The sequence below is a fragment of the Chroicocephalus ridibundus genome, chromosome 7 (assembly GCF_963924245.1).
Source record: "Chroicocephalus ridibundus chromosome 7, bChrRid1.1, whole genome shotgun sequence".
Lineage (NCBI taxonomy): Eukaryota > Metazoa > Chordata > Aves > Charadriiformes > Laridae > Chroicocephalus > Chroicocephalus ridibundus.
Window position 1 is genome coordinate 48,020,902 of NC_086290.1, and position 17,313 is coordinate 48,038,214.

General features: G+C 41.7%; 1 protein-coding gene across 6 annotated transcripts in view; it reads right to left on the reverse strand.

The window, feature by feature from the left end:
• Window positions 1-492: 492 nt before the first annotated feature.
• AUTS2 (activator of transcription and developmental regulator AUTS2) overlaps window positions 493-17,313 on the reverse strand; it is a 798,001-nt gene continuing 781,180 nt past the window's right edge. For all 6 annotated transcript variants that reach the window (XM_063341185.1, XM_063341187.1, XM_063341183.1 and 3 more), the window contains 6 exons: window positions 15,746-15,817; window positions 11,864-12,005; window positions 11,248-11,325; window positions 9,763-9,846; window positions 8,631-8,853; window positions 493-3,645 (listed from right to left, as the gene is read on the reverse strand). In XM_063341185.1, coding sequence (XP_063197255.1) covers window positions 2,406-3,645; window positions 8,631-8,853; window positions 9,763-9,846; window positions 11,248-11,325; window positions 11,864-12,005; window positions 15,746-15,817 — 1,839 coding nt within the window. In that variant the 3' untranslated portion in view covers window positions 493-2,405. The remainder of the gene's footprint in view (window positions 3,646-8,630; window positions 8,854-9,762; window positions 9,847-11,247; window positions 11,326-11,863; window positions 12,006-15,745; window positions 15,818-17,313) is intronic.

Below are 17,313 nucleotides of genomic sequence, written 5' to 3' on the forward strand. Positions count from 1 at the left end.
AGGAGCCAATTTTTTTCTCAAAAAACGACACCAAGAAAGCTGTACTATGGAGAACTAAACAATTTGCAAGAAATTGGACATATTTACGTACAAATTGTTCATAGTAACCGACAGCCATATTCTTAGCTGATGAAAACTGGTAAAATGCCATTGGCTTGTGTGGAACTGCACAAATTCACAGAAGGGCTTGCATACGGCCACGCATTTAAGTATGGGACTATCGTGAAAGACCAACTGGTCGGTTAACTAAAAGCTACGGTAAGCAGGGTGTCACTATATTTGAAAGAATCTGGACAAGCCAAAGATCCGGTCTCCTTTTTGTTCCTTTTTTCCTGATGACTACAATAATTTTAATTAGATGGCTTATAAAAGCTTGCCATTTCCATCACATTTTTAATAGCTATTTCTTCTGAACAAAACCCCAGTCTTGGGAAAAAGTATTTCTTCCCCATAGCAATGATGGGGTACTCCACACAAAGAAGCACCTAGCAGTTTAGTTCACATTTTTTAATAACATGGCACAATTTACATTACACAAGTCTTCGCTGATGAGGAAACATGCTGAAGATTGAGAGCCGCTTCACTTTTCTTTTCACATAGGATCTAGAAAGGACTTTATTACATACAGGATAAACAGCAAAAAGGTTTGTATATAACAATCTCTTTACAATACTGAAAGCTACCACTACGGTTCCAGTGTACATATTCTTCAGGATTGGGGTTTTTTTGTATTTTTCCTTTTGTTCTTAAAAAAAAAAAAAAAACCACTGCACAACATCTGGAGTTCACAAAATCTGAAGCTCACAACTAAACCTTCAGTTGACTACTAAAATAGATCTCTGATCATTAGAAACAACTGTCTGTAGTTAACTTTTTTCTTTTTTTTTTTTTTTTTTTTTTGCCAAAACAGGATAACAACTTCAGATAGCACTTTAATACACTAGAAGACCAATGGAACTAATTTTATTTCATACATATATTTTACAGTCCAGTAGACAAGATATTGAATTCTCTCTGATAAAGTCATATTCTCTCCAAATATTTAGACAAGAAACTTAACACATTATAAAAAAGTGTGTTATGAAAAGACAGATTTCAGAAGATTGATGCATATTTTTAAAAAGGACCATGTTCTTCATGTTATTTCACGTCTTCTATGATTAGGGAACAACAAGGCTGACCTGTTAACTATTCACAGACTTTATTACCAACTGAAATACAATAAATTGCATTATGAAATCTGCATCGGAGTTCATTAATTAAACTACTCATCCACAGTGAAAACATGTCCATCATTTAGAAAAGTATTAGCTTTCTTGTAGGATTTGTTTCAATGTAGCTAAAAATCACTTAACAAAAAAAAAAAGAAAAAAAGTGTGTGTACAGAGAAAAATGACACACTGGCAATAAAAATAAACCCAGACATGAATGGCTATCAGCAGATGTTCTTCCAAAAATAAATTTGACATGGTAAGTGAGGAAGTTCTGGAAGATATCCAGCATTTGATTATAACTGTTTAACCCAGATTAATGTGACTAAAACCCAGTCCGTCATGACTTACAGTATCAGTGATTACAGATCGCTAACCCTGACGCGTTCTAAGGAATACATGAGCTACAGTAACATCAGCGTCCTGATGCAGGGGTTCAGACAGAAAACTACACTTCTAACGGGCTGCTGCTTCATCAAAACAAGCAAGAGAAACAGGTTCCTATTATAGATGAGCTTGTTCAGGGAAAATATGACTTTAATTATGTTGTGTGTTGAAAAGGCTCCTTTGAGTTATAAAGGCTTTTGTGAAAAGCCTTAAAATTCATTGCATAGTTGAAGGGGTTTAGCTGTCTATAACAATATATGTAACACAGCATAAGCAGACTGTGTTGATCAATATTAAGTTTGCAAATAGCACAGTTTAAGAAGTATTAATGTATTATGTTACTTAATTTTACCTATTTACATTTGTACAAAGTAAAGCTTTCATCTTACCCTTTTTGCATATATGAACCATTAACCCATGAAGCAATCTTTTTACATAAATATCTACAATTATCTTCACTTCTGGTCTGAAAGAGCGTTGTATGGTTGACATTGGTGGTGGTTTTTTTCTAGTCAAATCGTTCAGATTAATGTCTTGTTCTTCAGTTCAAATTTTGAAATTTTTAAACTAGAAATAAAATAGAGTAGGAGACACGAGGAACATATGGACTTGGCTAAAAGATCTGGAAAATTTCAACATATAATATACAAAAGAACCATTTCAAAATCTTTGCACTCGGGTCTATACATATTGTACAGTGGGTCACATCCCCAGTCTGTATCAATGACTAGTAAGAAGGTCTTTATATTATGTTCATTTACAACGTTCTGTCCCTCTTTCTCTGGTTTTTATTTATTCTCACTCTGCTTATCGAGCTTCAATGTCCTTGAGGGTGTGAGAAGGAGGCCTCTCCCTCATCTCTGTTGACAGAGGAGTAGTCCTTCTGGGAGACCCAGGCCGAGGTCCCAGAGTCGAAATAAGAGGTGGAGGGGCACTGAGAGCTGCTGTGGGGGGAGTTTTATTGAGGATGCCATTTTGGTGGCCCGTCGGGGGACTGACTCTGGGGTAGTGCATGCTAGGAAGTCCTGGCGTGATTAGGCTTGGGTGAGGCAGGTGCCCATCCAAGGCGGCAGGGTGAACTGAGTGCAGGCGTGCATGTTCATAGTCCTCTCTGAGCATGTGCAACCGCTCCCTATCATCCAAGTGGTTGCCCCTCTCATGCTCACGTCGAGGGTCAACAGAGAGAGGGTGGTGGTGATGGTGGTGGTGATTGTAGTCATGAGGTTCCCGATCCCTGAATGACCTGTCTGCTTCATATAATCTTGGCGTAGAAAGACGATGAAGGGGGTCATTTCTTAGCAAAAAGTCTCTGCCCAGGGGGTCTCTCCGATGAATATCTAGCTCTCTGTAAGGATCTCTTAAGGGATCTCTCATTGGATCCCAGTGGAAAGAAGGATAGGGGAAACGTTCTCCACCAGGAATTGGGCTAATTCCCATAAAAGGGGTCATCATGCGAGTCCTATCCAGGCCACTGATGCTGTTCATGTGATGTATACCAGTTACACCTACAGTCATGGGCATAGACACTAAAGGACTTGGATGGACGTTAGATGTGGATATAGGTGGTGGCTGATCAGATGATCTATGAGTCTGAGGTCCCTCAGGTTGAACATCATGGTCTTCCTTTCGCTCCTCCTTCACTTTGACTTCATTGCTTTTCTTCGGATTATCGTACGCCGGCTCGTTCTTCCTCTCGGCCTCACGGTTTGAAGTACTATTAGGCCTGGTGCTCTCCACAACGGGGGGCCTGGCATAGGGTGAAGGAACCCTAGACATTTGCTTAGACTCTTCCACCACTCGGCTTTCATGGCTCAGGCCTTCTTTCTCTGAAATATAGTTGTCCTTCACCTTGTGCTCTTCAACATTAATTTCCTTCCGAGATTCGGAGTGATCCCTCTCTCGTTCTTTGGGTTTCTCTTTTTCTCGAACCTCGGGATTCAGATGGCTCCTGATCTGCTCGTTTGAGCTGCGATTATGTCCGAGCGAGTTTACTGGATGGATAGGTGCTGGCGAAGGATGGCTGGAGTGTCTTTTCTCAATGCTCTCCCTAGAAGAAAGAGAAGTGTAAAAATGAAGGCATGAGAAACTCTGCACATAAAGCGTCTACTCGCTGCTTTGCAGAAAGCTAATGACATGCACCATTAAATGCACTGTTCCTCTTGCACACCCAACACAACATAAGAACATCCCATCTCTAAACTAGGCCTATTCTGTTATCTCGACCCAGGCGAAGAAGATCCCCAAAGCTGCTTTGTGAATGATCTGATTGAGATTTCAAACAGTGAAGTCCATAGAAGGCTCCTAAGGGGATCTAGCTCTGGTACACATATTTCTAAGACAATGCCTTTAACTGTTTGCAAAGAAGAGAGAAAGAAATAAAAACATACTAATTTAATCCAAAAAAAGTGAGGCAGTGAAATCCAAATTACACGGTTAATAGTATTTTACCTGCTTCTTCTATTAACAATATATTTGGGAAAACAAATGATATTTTGTTCAAATGACTTTTTAAAAAATTTCTAGACCTATGTACATTACTAATTTCTTATCTCTATTTTCTTCAGTCTTCTAGATTTTCAAGTTACTTCTCACAATTCAATTTACTTCTGAAAATTGAAAACTAAAACCTCTCAAGACACCAGTACTGATGGACAATCCACCTCTCTGAACAGGTAGGCCCTTCTCTAAGTGTGCAATGAACCTCAGTGTAAGTGTTTTAATCGAGGTGGCCATCATGCAGAGATTGTGCGTTGGCTTCCTCAGCAGAGAGCAGGCTACCCTACGTGCCCCTCATTCAGGTTAGCTCTCAAAACATCATCTCTCTGGATTCTGCTGCTCTTCAGATTACCAACCCTTTCCCATTTCTAGGGTAGAGCAAGCAGAGCAGGGCCAGGGCCAGTGCCTCTCTCTGCCAATGCCAGGAAGTCTCAAAATACTGTGAATTTATTCCATCTTTCAAACCTATTTATGTGACACAAAAGATTAGAGAATTATTGTTCTGGCAGTGGACAAAAACCTCAATATGTGAGTGGATCCTGTACCAACAATTTTCTGGAAGCAGTGTTGACCAGGAGTTGTTACGGGCAACACTCGGGGAAAAAGCTTTCCTATTTAAAAAGAATCAAAATCATAAGGTAAATCTAATTCCTCGGTTCCGATGATTTTAACCTCTCACTAACTTCAGCTGATCTCTGAGTTGGAGTCTCTCCATAAAGAGAGCCCCAGATACTCGGTGTCGCACACCTGCTGTTTGCTGAGCATGGAAATTCTGTTCCATGCGGGGTGATGGACAACGGGCTGTTAAAGGCAAAAGCGAGGGACAGGCAGCGAGGCCCTCTGAAGTCCCAAACCAGCTCCAGTGGACGTGGGTTCTCTCTGGGTGCTGCAGACTCTGCTTAGCAAAGCGTAACCTGAACACGCTCGGATGAGGACAGAAGGTTGAAACTCACTCTGGACGAGATGAGCAAGAAATACTGGTTGGCTGAAGGGCAACTCAGAGGGTGACTTTGAAGTGGACACTTGGCTCCTTCACCTGTACAATTTCTGCTACCTACTTCTTTTGCTGAGCTGAACTGCATAAGTACCCATAGGTACTTTTGGATGGTGAAACTGCAGCAACTGCCAAAAAAATATCTTTGGAAAGGAAACTCTCGTTATCATAACGTCACCAGATGCATCTTTTGCTGTGTCTAGACTGAATTGTTGAAACTGTCGTTTTATGGGCCATGTCTGAGAGCCCTCAGAGAGTACAGAATGTGACTGTTAGAAAACATTTGTAAGTTGGAGCATTTGATACCAGAACTGCCCAGTCTGCACCGACTACCAATTAACTCCTTGGTATCAGGTTCTACTTTGATTGACTGTGCCCTAAACAGTCTGGAAATTGTGCCCTGGCTCTAATTTCCCTCCTCTTGCTTTCCACCAAAAGTTGAGGCATTTGATTTAACAGCTTCCAGATTTGGACACAGTGAGACCATGTCAAGGCACTCCAATGAAGGCTTCTCAACGGGAAGACTCAATTCTTTTACGTTGCTGGGAAAACACTGGCTTGTAGGCTCTGGAATACCTAGTCTTTTATTTATTTTGCTCATGGGACTAGTTCAGAGGGCACCCTTAATTGTTAATTCACAAGGAGAGCTCATTGAGTCCTTTTGCTGATATTTAATCAATTTTCTATGTAATTGATGTATTTTAAATTATGCATAAAATTTAGAGAAAATAGCAGGCATTTTCTGTAACCGAAGAAAAATATATGTGCAACCAAAATAACATATTCCTTGGCCAATTTCATCCTATTCAATTACAGCGATGTTATTATCTCAAGAGCCTATTGATTACGTAGCGCACTTAAGTGAACGACATGTAGTTCAGTGGTCAGAGACGGAATAATTTTTTATCCTCAGGTCTGTTGAGGGCTCCTTAGGTTAATAACATGGGAACAGCTCTAAGCCTCTGTTTTCCACAAAGAAACTTAAGATCATGTTCTCAAATGAACTTATTACTAAGTGAGGTATGTTCTGAGGCTGTATGCTACACTGAAAAATACTGAGTATCTTATGCCCAGTACTTTGCCTCATTTATGTTGATAAAAAGATAATAGATTCTTGGGGTGTTTTTTTTAATGGTCTAGGATTACATACACTTAAATGTCATTATTAGAATGGAATTCCTCAGTGACCTCTTTGAAACAAAATACCACTGAGAAGCAACAAATCCTGTTTATCACAATAGCTATTTTTACTGTGTTTTTTTTCTAATGCTGGGCTGGAGGAACGGAGTCCTTGAAACAAAAAAACTCCACAACTGCAAACGATGTCCCAGGAGAAAGTGGGCACCACATCAGGCCATTGCAGGGTGACTCCCCAGACAGCTCTGCACCTAGGAAAGGTTCACAGATTGTAGTTTCGTATTATCTACGCTATTTACCTTATCCCAGTCTAGCTGGGAGGGGGCTGTAGTTCACTGGCCGTACGGCGTACCCAAAAGAGCAACCAGTGATTCACTGCACCCCACTCTAACACCGGTCTTAGGCGGGGAAGAGCCGAGCTAAGAGGTAGCTCTGAGGTACCTTTCCACTGATAACAGAAGAAAACTGAGTGCTTTTGGCCAGAGGGCCTGTTTGGGGACTGATAAAGTTAGGCCCTTGATGACAGGATGATTCTGAGATCAAATCGTACCTCCAGGCATGATTCCCAGTTCTTCCTGTTTGGGCATATTAGCTTAAAATAAGTAACAGAGACTGGGACCTCAACTAGAAAGCAGGGCTACATCCTCGCCCCGCTGGGTGCCACTGAAGAGAAAAGAATAGGTACGAGAGGCTCACAAACTGCTCCAGGCATTATCTATGCTGGGAGCACGTCTCCAGGAAGGGATTCTCAGCATCTCCTCATGGAGGCAACAGTGTGAGCATGCTGCAAAGGAGAACTCTTCAAAACCACACAGACGGATGCACAGCAACACTAGATCGGCAAAAACGTTATTGTACTAAACCGGTGGCCATCACTGTGCAGAAGTATGAAGTATGAATGACGCTTACTTTTAAAGTCTCAAATTATTGAAAATAAATATGTTCTGAGCTATGACATGGAGTTCGGCAATGCCAAAGCAGGTTGCAAGGAATGTATTTCTGAAAGGGATTTTCTTCAGCAGGAACACTTCATAAGGAAACAACAGAACAGCAACTGAAATAGTCACGTAATTCTAAAGATTACCCATATCATTAGTAACTAAAACGCTTTGCCATTCAAGCCAGTAAAGTTACTCACATGCTTAAGCATTTTGCAGGACAGAATCCCCAATTTGTAACAGCAATTTATTTTGAAGCATTAACACCAGACATGAAAATAATGAAGCTATGCTACCAAACAGAAAATATTCCAAATGGAAAATGTAGGTGAAAAAAATCTGTAGTTTGACTTGCTCTTCACACTTTACAATAACATAGCAAAGCTCTTAAATGTATTTTTAGAATATCTAATGTGTTAGCATAACTTCTTTTAGAAAAGGCTACTAATGCGTATATTTGGGTTAGTGACAGAGAAGTCAGAAAAGCACATCTCCTAAATATTCTTTTATGTTAAAAAACTAGAAACAAATAGCCATTATGTAGTAAAGTCATGTGCAAACTTAACAGGAAAGCCACTAAGCCACAACTGAAAAAGCTGAAATCAGCCTCTCTACATTTTTCAAGGAAGGCATGACACTTGCTGAATGGCAAATTCTTATAATTTGGTACTTAAATGTTAAGAGGAATTGTTACTGAGTTAACTGTATAATGGGAACAGTCCTGACAAAAAAATATATGACCAGGTTTTACTTTTCATTAACCCTTCCCAGCCTGGACATGTTAGCGTGCTAGTCCATGATAACACTGATTAAAAACTGTGCTTGAAGGTGTGGAACAGCAGTGCATGTGTGTGTGGCTTTTTTTTGAGGGGAATTAAGGTTGATTTAGTGAACTGCATGCACTGAAACTTACTGGGGTATTGGAACGTGACATACCCAGTGCATTTTATAGTGCTATAATTTTACAATTTTATCAGTGGTCCCTCTGCTCAGTCCATTTTTGAGGAGGTTATTTGTTTTGCAGACAAGGTCCAATTTAAAAAGTTATTTAAGTATTCAAAGGTGCAGATATGCGCCTCATGGACTTTATAATCATTTTTCATCCTGTCAGGCACCTATCTACACGTTAAGTCTTCAAAAGACCTATGGAAATGTGACCCACAAGGTAACAGAACTGCGTGGGTTTGATTCTATTCTCACTTGACGCTGCCTGAACTCTGCTCCAGCAAAGCTCCTTCTGATGAAGCGCGGTGCAAGCGAGAAGAGAAACAGATGCCGTAGGAAACACCCGAGTTAGAAACCTGCATCTTCCATAGTGCCTCGCGTCGGAGGCAGCAGCGGTGTCAGCTCTCCAGGTGTCCCTCTACTGAAGCTCTGGTTTAACAATGTGCCAGGCTGGGAAGGGTTAAAAGCGGAACAGAGCCCCAAGCTTTGAACTAGACAATTCTTGGAAGTGTTCTTTCGTACCTTTCTTTGTCATCTTTACTAACAGATGAGTCTCGTTTATCTACATCTCTATCTCTGTCATGAGCTGCAGCAGATGAACTGCGCTCCAGCTCTCCTGGCTTCAGCCAGGGCGGAGGGGTCGGGAACGAAGGAGGAGTTCGGTGCAGTCGGTTCCAGGGCTCGTGAGGGTTGCTAAAGCTCTGCATACTGGGGCCATCCTTGTGGCCGAACATTGAGTTGGGTGCTGAAATGGTGAAGTGGAAAACAAAAAGGTTTAAGAAAAAGGTATGCTCTAGTGAAGGTACTTACCAAAAAAACTTTTACAGCACTCAGAGTTAAAATGAATACATATTATTGGGAGCTGGAAAAGGAAAGGAAATTAACAGAGATTCATTAGAGGGTCTCATTCCTAAAAATGGGCAGGCATCTGACAGCTGTTTTAATTGGAAAGGGAAATGCTGTGGATAAAATTGACAAGGGATGACGTAGTAAGATAAAAGTGACAATGATCCTTATTCCAAATATTTTGGAGACATCAGGAAATGACCATTATACGGACTATAAATAATGGAACTTGTTGCATTTGATCCTGAACCAAAGTAAAATAATACGTGACCGAAATCATGCCAGATTTGAAGTATGGAGAAAGAGAGTGATTTTTAAAAAGATGATCTTTTGTGACTGGCCAAATCTAAAGAAATGTTGATGATCCTGGACAAATAAATGCAGGTTAGTGATCTTTTCCAGGCACATGTCCTGGATTACTGGTGAGAAAGGAAAGAAAAACGTTCCCATCCACAGCTAGGGATGCTGCACACATTAACTATCTTTGAACATGCAACAAAACCATGAGAAATTTCACAAACTCCTTAAATTCACAGGTTCTATATTCTTTTATTTCTGTTTTATTTACTGAACAATGTAATGGTGACATTTAGCACTATGTTGAATCCAAACTAAGTAACCAGTAGAAAATAATTTACTGATGACTCAAAAATGATGTTATTTAGAAGAAAAAGATCGCTTTTCAAATTCCCATCTCTTAGTGGTATGTGATCTAAGCAACTGGTAAAAAAGACAGCAAGCGGTCACCATCACTCAATATCCTGAATTACACAGCGAACAAGAAGTCATAAACAAAGAGGTTACTCACTAACTGTCGGGTTCCCGAGTCCCCCGAAGGCATTACTACCCACCGCGGTGAGGCCGCTGAAGGAAGCCGGTCGATTGAAAGGCTCTGCAAACCAAAGGAAACAGCTGAAGCTCACTGGCATGTTGGGAATTATGATAAAGCATTAGCGTGTCCTCCACCTGCATTACGGCCGCACGAGAGCTCTTTCTGTGCCCATCTGTAGTTGAACATCATCCTCCTACCACACAGCAGTGATTGTGAGGGGGTGGGACATAAACATATTTTTTTTTCAATGACAGTACGCATGGGGTCATCTTACTAGAAAAACTTCCTCTTTGAAGAAAAACGAGAAGTTAAAGTACACGTGGTATTTAGGCCTGTACTTGTGCATGAGTAGCTGCTTCATTTAAAACCTACACACATCTCCATTTTAATTTCTTTTTATTCCCTTCCAATTGGTCTTTCTCTTCCATGGTCTTTCCCAGGAAATGTTCCTGGCTAGCAAGACTATTATTAACTCTGGCAGCTGTGCTCCAAAACACTTTCAGGCCATATCTCCTAAACCATAGCCAGGATATAAATAAAATGTCCTATTATACTGACGTGTCATGCTGACCTGAACATTTTGTAATACTCTTGATATTTATTGCTAATACTATACGAAAAAAACTAGTATGGACTGAAAAATATTGGCATAATTTTTTTTAGTAATTCAGGCATAGAGGGTATAGGTAAGTCATATGAAGCAAATTCTCTTCTCAATTTATTTTGGAGAAGTCAAACTATTTTGATGAAACTACTTCTGATAAGTACCAGCCCAGAGAAAAGGAAGACCAAACCTAGCATCTTCTATAGGCAGCTAAGCGCAGAATGATAAACCTACATCCTGACTCTGCTGTATCAATTGGGTGACCCGCCCAAATCCTTCCCTACACCAAATAAAATGACAATTTAAGGTCTTGATCTCTGATGCTCCCACAGGCAGCAGACAACCTTACTGCAACCCCAGTAAGTTTGAAGGGAAATAACAGCATTTGGTAACTTGGCTGGTTCGATTTTTAAATGCATATTCATTAATTTTCACTAACAGACACATTTGAGGCCAGATCACAGGATTTTAAGGATATATTTGCCACTCACTCCCACGGAAAAACAGACATCTAATACGAGTTAGGAAAAAAAATACCTCTATGAACTGAAGCCTTAACCTTAGGGCATTGGTTTTGACTGGTTATAAACATGACTACAGTGAAACCTAACCAGCCCTGTCAACTCTGCTCTTCCAACATCCAGACTGTTTCCAGAAGTATTTCAAAACCTGCTGTCAGTGATACTATTATGTGTATTTAGAACTGCTACTTGGGTAATGGCTAAAACACGCAATTTGTAAAGATTAAGTAGGTGGGATACTCCAAGAGTCTCCACGTGGGCAACCTTTAATGGCCTCAGTGGCCAATGTCTGTTACTTCTGAGCTGTATTTGCCGTTAGTGGCACAGAGAACTTACCTAAGTGAGCGGCTGGGTTGAGAAAGTTGCTGTGGTGAGGTGGTGGGCCAAAAGGGGTGCCGGCTGGGTGACCCCCACCTGCCAAAACAAAGCAAAAGGGGTGAATTCCTAGGAAAAGCTCACAAAGGGACTCACTGTGCTCTGGACTTGACTGTCATTTCTTAAACAGCAGCTGACGTGAGCAGAGATTGCTGCACACTCAGCTCAGGATCCTGCACAAACAGCAGCTGCTTTTCTAGACAGAAATTCCCAGTTGGAGTATAAGGGGCAGCGCGTGCATGCGTGTGTGTGTGTGTGTGTGTGATGTTTCAGTATGGAAAAAAAGAGCACGTAGAATACAGCATACTTCCAACCTGTCATCTCCACGATGCGTCTGACACCACTGTGTGAAGAAACATTCCTCCATTTACTACCTGTACGTCATTTCCAGCAGGTTGGGCTTGTTTAAAAGCACACAGAATAATTTTAAAATATTTATCAAATAGGCTAACAGCCCCTGGCATGTCTTGCAAAGAGTTCGTAAGCCAAAGCATAGGGGAGCTTCCCTTTAACACGGCAAGGACTAGCATTTTAACGAGCATGCCACAGGAAGGAGACTTCGCTTCTCAGTACTCACTGGCTGTGGAGAAGAGAGTGGAGGGCCGGGCCAGGTCATGGGGATGATGGATGGCTCCGAAAAGGCTGGGGCCTGGTGGCCTGCTCAGAAATTCGGGTTTCAGGCCGAAGTCCAGCTTGTGCGGATCAGACTGCATCTGTTTCTGAAATGTAAAAACAGAATTTGGAAGAGACTGTCCTAAAAGATAGCAATAAAGGACACTTGCAGAACGAGGTGGGCATAGAAATTTACTCATACTAACTGAGGTTTTAACAAGAACATTAGGTTTTGGGACCCCGAGCATCGGTGCACAGCTATTTTCCTGGAAGGCGGAGAGAGAAAATCTCAGGCTCCCGATGCACATTTCCTGCAAATTCCAACAGTGTTTTCACATATGCTCACATCCATCCCTCTGGAGCAAAGCGTTTCAGCACAGACCCAACTTAAAGAACAACCAGAAAAATCCACGAAGAAGCCTCAGACACTTGTTTAGCTGTAAGAACAGGCCTGACTTAAAAGAATCAAACCCAAGCCGAAGAGACGCGGCTGATGGCGGGTGGGCAGGCATGTGAAAAGCTGGGTGAAAGCACCACCTGCAAGAGGCACGGCCCCCGCTGCCCCTCTCCTCCCGCAGGAACCCCCTTGCTGGACGGCAGGGCAGAGACAACCCCGCCGACACCAGACCTGCCAATTTTCAACGTCCAGCTGCAATCTAGAACCACTGGATGTAAGTATATCTCTCAGCCCCTCTCAGACTGGAACTGGGCAAGCAAGAGGCTAAAATGAAGGAAATTACAGACAAAGCATAGTTGAGTCTAAAGAACCGAAATCCCATTTTGGCTGCTTGCACTCCACATCCAAAGCACTGTATGTCGCTGTCTTTATTTACATGGTATTTAGAATCAGCAGGCTTTCTTTTTTTCAGGTAAATTTGCTGAGGTAGCTGTATCGCAGAAGATAAGTGGATGAAGGATGGGCTCTTCTTTGTGCCTTGTACTCATTTTAGCGGTCCCTACTTCAATAGTTTTATAGAATGAAGAGGAAAACCAAATTCCCAATTACCTGTGCTGCCAGAACTCCCTCAACACAGATTGCTGATTAATTGTGCAGGTCAGCTGAAAGGATTTACAAATGTGTACCGCTGAACCAGTAGATCTTCGCAGTAATTCTGCAGCATGTTACGCTTTATAAATCAGTATTTAATACCGCGCCAGCTCAGAGTACAGACTATTACAATGATATAAATATGCATATTATAAAGTTATTACCAAGTTAACGTGCATGCCTGGTACCTTTTTTTCAAGTGCTAGTAACATCTCTATGTAGCTATGAGAACAAAAAAAAAAAAAAAAAACACAAAAAAAAAAGCAAAGAAAAAGGCTTTATCAATGTTTTGAGGTAATGGCCTGCACGAATACTGAAATGGAAAAGATGGCCAAGTTAAGGTCATGTCTTTTAACGAAGTAACACTGTAGTCCTTTAATAATTAAAAGAAGTTCAGAAAATACAAGTGCCTCGGCTGAAGCCTGCGTGACAGATTTTTATGCTGTGAACTCTTTTTATTCTTCTTTTTAACAACCGAGTTATAAACCTCTGACAGGCATTACTCAGAATATCAAAAGCTGGCTGAAACTTTAATTGCAGCCATATGAACAGTGCGTGCTAAATCATTAAAAAATCCCCTGTCCGAAGAGGAACAGGAATATCATGGATGTGTTAAAAGATTTTTTAATGTGTTGGTTTACCTTAAAATAGTACCAAAGAGAGCTGACGAGATTTATTTTCTCCACAGTTGCTGTTCAGGAGAGCACCCCTCTTGATGATAACCCTTAACGAATGTATTTGAAGTCCAGCAAATATGTAACACCTAAACTCAGGGCCCACTAAAATCGATGTAAATGTCTGCACTAATTTCATGGCGTGTTAGATCGGGCCACAAGGGGCCCAAAAGAGAGGGGGCCAATTACAGACCATAAATTCTCTCTGGAATCCAGGCCAGTAACACACTGGTCAGTCCAAGGAGTGTAAAATTGCTCTGCGGAACCCTGGCTTCGTCTGAAAATTCCCTGGGCGTGCAGACAGGTTACACGGGTCTGAACTGTGTCGTGCTGCAGAGGTATAGGCAGGCAAACAGCATCCACACCTGCATGTGGTTCTTCCCGGGGTCAGGAAGGTTGTGTTTTAAAGTTTCCTATCTTGCCTGCTTCTTCAGTGCCTGCTGTTGCCCTCTGCAAGCAATTACTAGTGGGCCAGGGAGTTATCAATTCTTCCACACTTCGCAAGCAGTCTGGTGGCACTGCATGCAAACTTGAAATCTCTGAGTAAATGTATTTTATTCCCTGCTCTACGGTCAGGCAGCGCAGAGCTCGTGCAGAAGAAAAGGCACCTTCACAACCCGGGGCTAGAAGGAGAAATCCTCCTGTCCGAGCCTCCAGCCAGAGATTTCACCCGTGGTGGTCGCGTGCCGAGGGGAGGATGTCGTTCCCGTGTGGGAGCCTGACAGCCCACGGGGACAAAAACCCCCTCACCTTACTGACTGCAGACCATACCCAATTTTTGACCGAACTGAGATAGTGAAGTACATTTCCCAATTATTCCTGAAATTATCACCATGCACAGCCTCAAAAAGTCAAGTAACATCCTTTCATGTACTTCTGGGCTTTACTCCTGTTTTTTAACATTCAAGATAGAAAAGTATTAGGTAAAAGAAATGGCTGCATGAAAATGGCATTTACTGTGAGTTATAAATACACCAGTATGACCTCTCTCTGAATATCAAATCAAAGAAGATTCAAAGGACATAGATAGCATGGGAATAATAATTTCATTTCAAGAAAATACCTTTTCAATAAAATAAAAAAAAAGACATATAACTCTCTCGGTCTATAATCTTGTCTTTTTTGATAATGGGAAGATGAATGAAGATCACTAGCAGGGGAAACATAAGGAAGCAGAGAAGAGAGATACGTCTACTGCAGCAAATTAACCTGTCAACCTTGTTTAAAAGGGTTATTTTTAAACTCTATTAGCTGCAGGTTTTAGTAGCTGTTCAACATCTTCATATTCTTACAGCACTACCGTACACAATTCAATTGCATACAGAGACTGCTAAGTGCTATGGACTCCTTGTTCATTTTAAATTCTAACGCAAGCTATTGACTCCTAAGTGCAAGTATGAACAGTAAAGAACACCAGCCTTTCCTGACTTACTGCAAATTATTTGTTTTTCTCTGGCATCTGCTTCAGGAGAGCCTAAACTGGCCTTGGCCCTTACCTCTGAAGTCTCAAAGCAAGTATAACAAAGAAGAGATTTCCAGCCCTGTCTTTGGTGAAATGAGACAGTGTCTGGATAACGTTTCTTCCTCTGCGAGGCTGTGGCTGCCCAACCAGCCCATCACATCCAGGTGCCAACCCCCAGCCATGAGATGGGTTGTGAAAAAAGTCTGACGGAAGCCTGTGCGGCCACGCTAAGGACAGGAGAAAATTTCCTGTACCTCGTATGTCTGTGGATATTAATAAGACGAATGGGATACATGTGCCTACCTTCTCCGGACTTAAAAAAATTTAATCTCGATATGCTTGTGTCCTCAGGCATAAATAAAAGCAATGTTGTAGCTCACAGGTGCACCCATTTAGCTGTTCCTACCTACAAACTGGTTGTTAGCGCCTAAGGTCTGCTGTCCTTGCTCCATGGCATCATAGACGTTCCTTTGGGACTCTACCTTTAAGTTTTTAATTCTGATATGCTATCACTATGAAACGGAAGGTTACGCTGTAGTGCTATGGTTGCTTTAACAAGGCACTAGCCGTAGCGTAGAACTGCTAACAGCGAGAGGCAAACTCTTCCTCTCACAGGTTTGCACTGCACAATTCATCTGAAATTCAGATGCCCAAAAGACCGACCTTGACTTTCTGTTGGTGATGGTATATCTGCCAGGCGATGTGAACATGCATAGCGCACCACTTCCCAGGTTTCTGGAAAAAAAACCAAAGGGATACAACATGAGCAAGTAACTTTCAAAAACCTGCGATGCTTTATTCTAGCTCTAGCAACTCTTGCCAACTCTTAGCCCAGTCTCTTTTGGTCTAGGGGATTCCCCATGCCAAGACATCTGAAAGCAGAGGGTCTCCCTTCAGCGCCTTCCCTCTCCGTCCTCTTGGGAAACCAGAAATGCAAAGAATTTGTCCCTTGCTGAGAAGTTCATCTGGATAGCCAGGAACGCTACTGGTAATTCTCCTCTCCAAGTAAACCCTTGCTCAGGTTTTATGCGCTCTTGCAATCTTCTGATGCCTCTGGCTGAGAACGCAGCTCGTGCTGCTGCAATGCAGGACACTGTCTGCAGCGAGCCGCGGCTCTGCAGAGCTGGATTGCCTCACACCTCTGCATTGAGCTCATTTCCCAAAGTACAGCTAGTCGAAGATGAGCCTTTCTACCAAAAGATGAAAATGAAAGCACTTTAGAAGATCACCCTGGTTTTCAAAATGCATCTGACTCCCTCAGGTAATACAGCTAGTCTGTACCTCCAGAACTTTAATTCATAAATATACTGAAAAAATTGGAGGTCAGTCAATTCACTCTGTTTGGGAAGTCTCTTCCTGTCACTATGCTTTTACATCATGGGGAGGAAAGAACCAGAGTGCTCTTTGGGTTTTCTTGCTGATTTTGTACTCTGCTTCCAGGACATCTGGAAATCTTGTCTGAAAAAGACTCATTCAGGATAGACTTTCTCCAGTTTTGTTATTTAGGGGTCTGTAGTTAACAACACAACTAATGATTCCTGCAGATTTAAAAATAATCGCAGGAATTCAAGAATCTCTTCAAGCTACTGGTAACCTAAATGTTTCACAAACTATGGCATATGCTCTGCCTTCTATTTCTAGGTGTATATCAACCAACGATTAAAACCACCAAAAAATAAAACCCATCTCACACACATACTCATCTAAACTCAAGCCTTTTGCTTATTCCCAGCAACTGACTGTGCTAGTGATTTAACAAGCTCACTTGGTTGGTTCAATCAAAACTAGACCTTCTTGAAGACATTGAAAAATTAACAAAAAACCCCGTTTGGATCACTGAAAGACTGGATCTTTTGATGCTTATTTCTAAAATATTTTGTGTTTGAAGTGGATTTGCCTGTCTGTACTTGACAGTAAGATACTTGGGTGGGAAGTGCCACACTAAATAACACTGAAAACACACAGCAAATAATCAAAAGCAAAATCCTTCAGTCTGCAGCGAAATGAGAGGGGATCACTACCAGGGCAGGTCTCTAGGATCGGGCTCAGGAAACCAGAAGGATTATCAATATTTAACTTCTAGTATTCGTGCTAGGGGGTTGCATGAGAAGAACAGAAACCTTCCAACTTTTGAGACTGTGTATTTTTCTTGAGTGACCCCAAGATGCACACCAAGAAGGACTGACCGCGCTGCTTCGCAAACACGGTGTAAAATACCCGAGATGAATCAC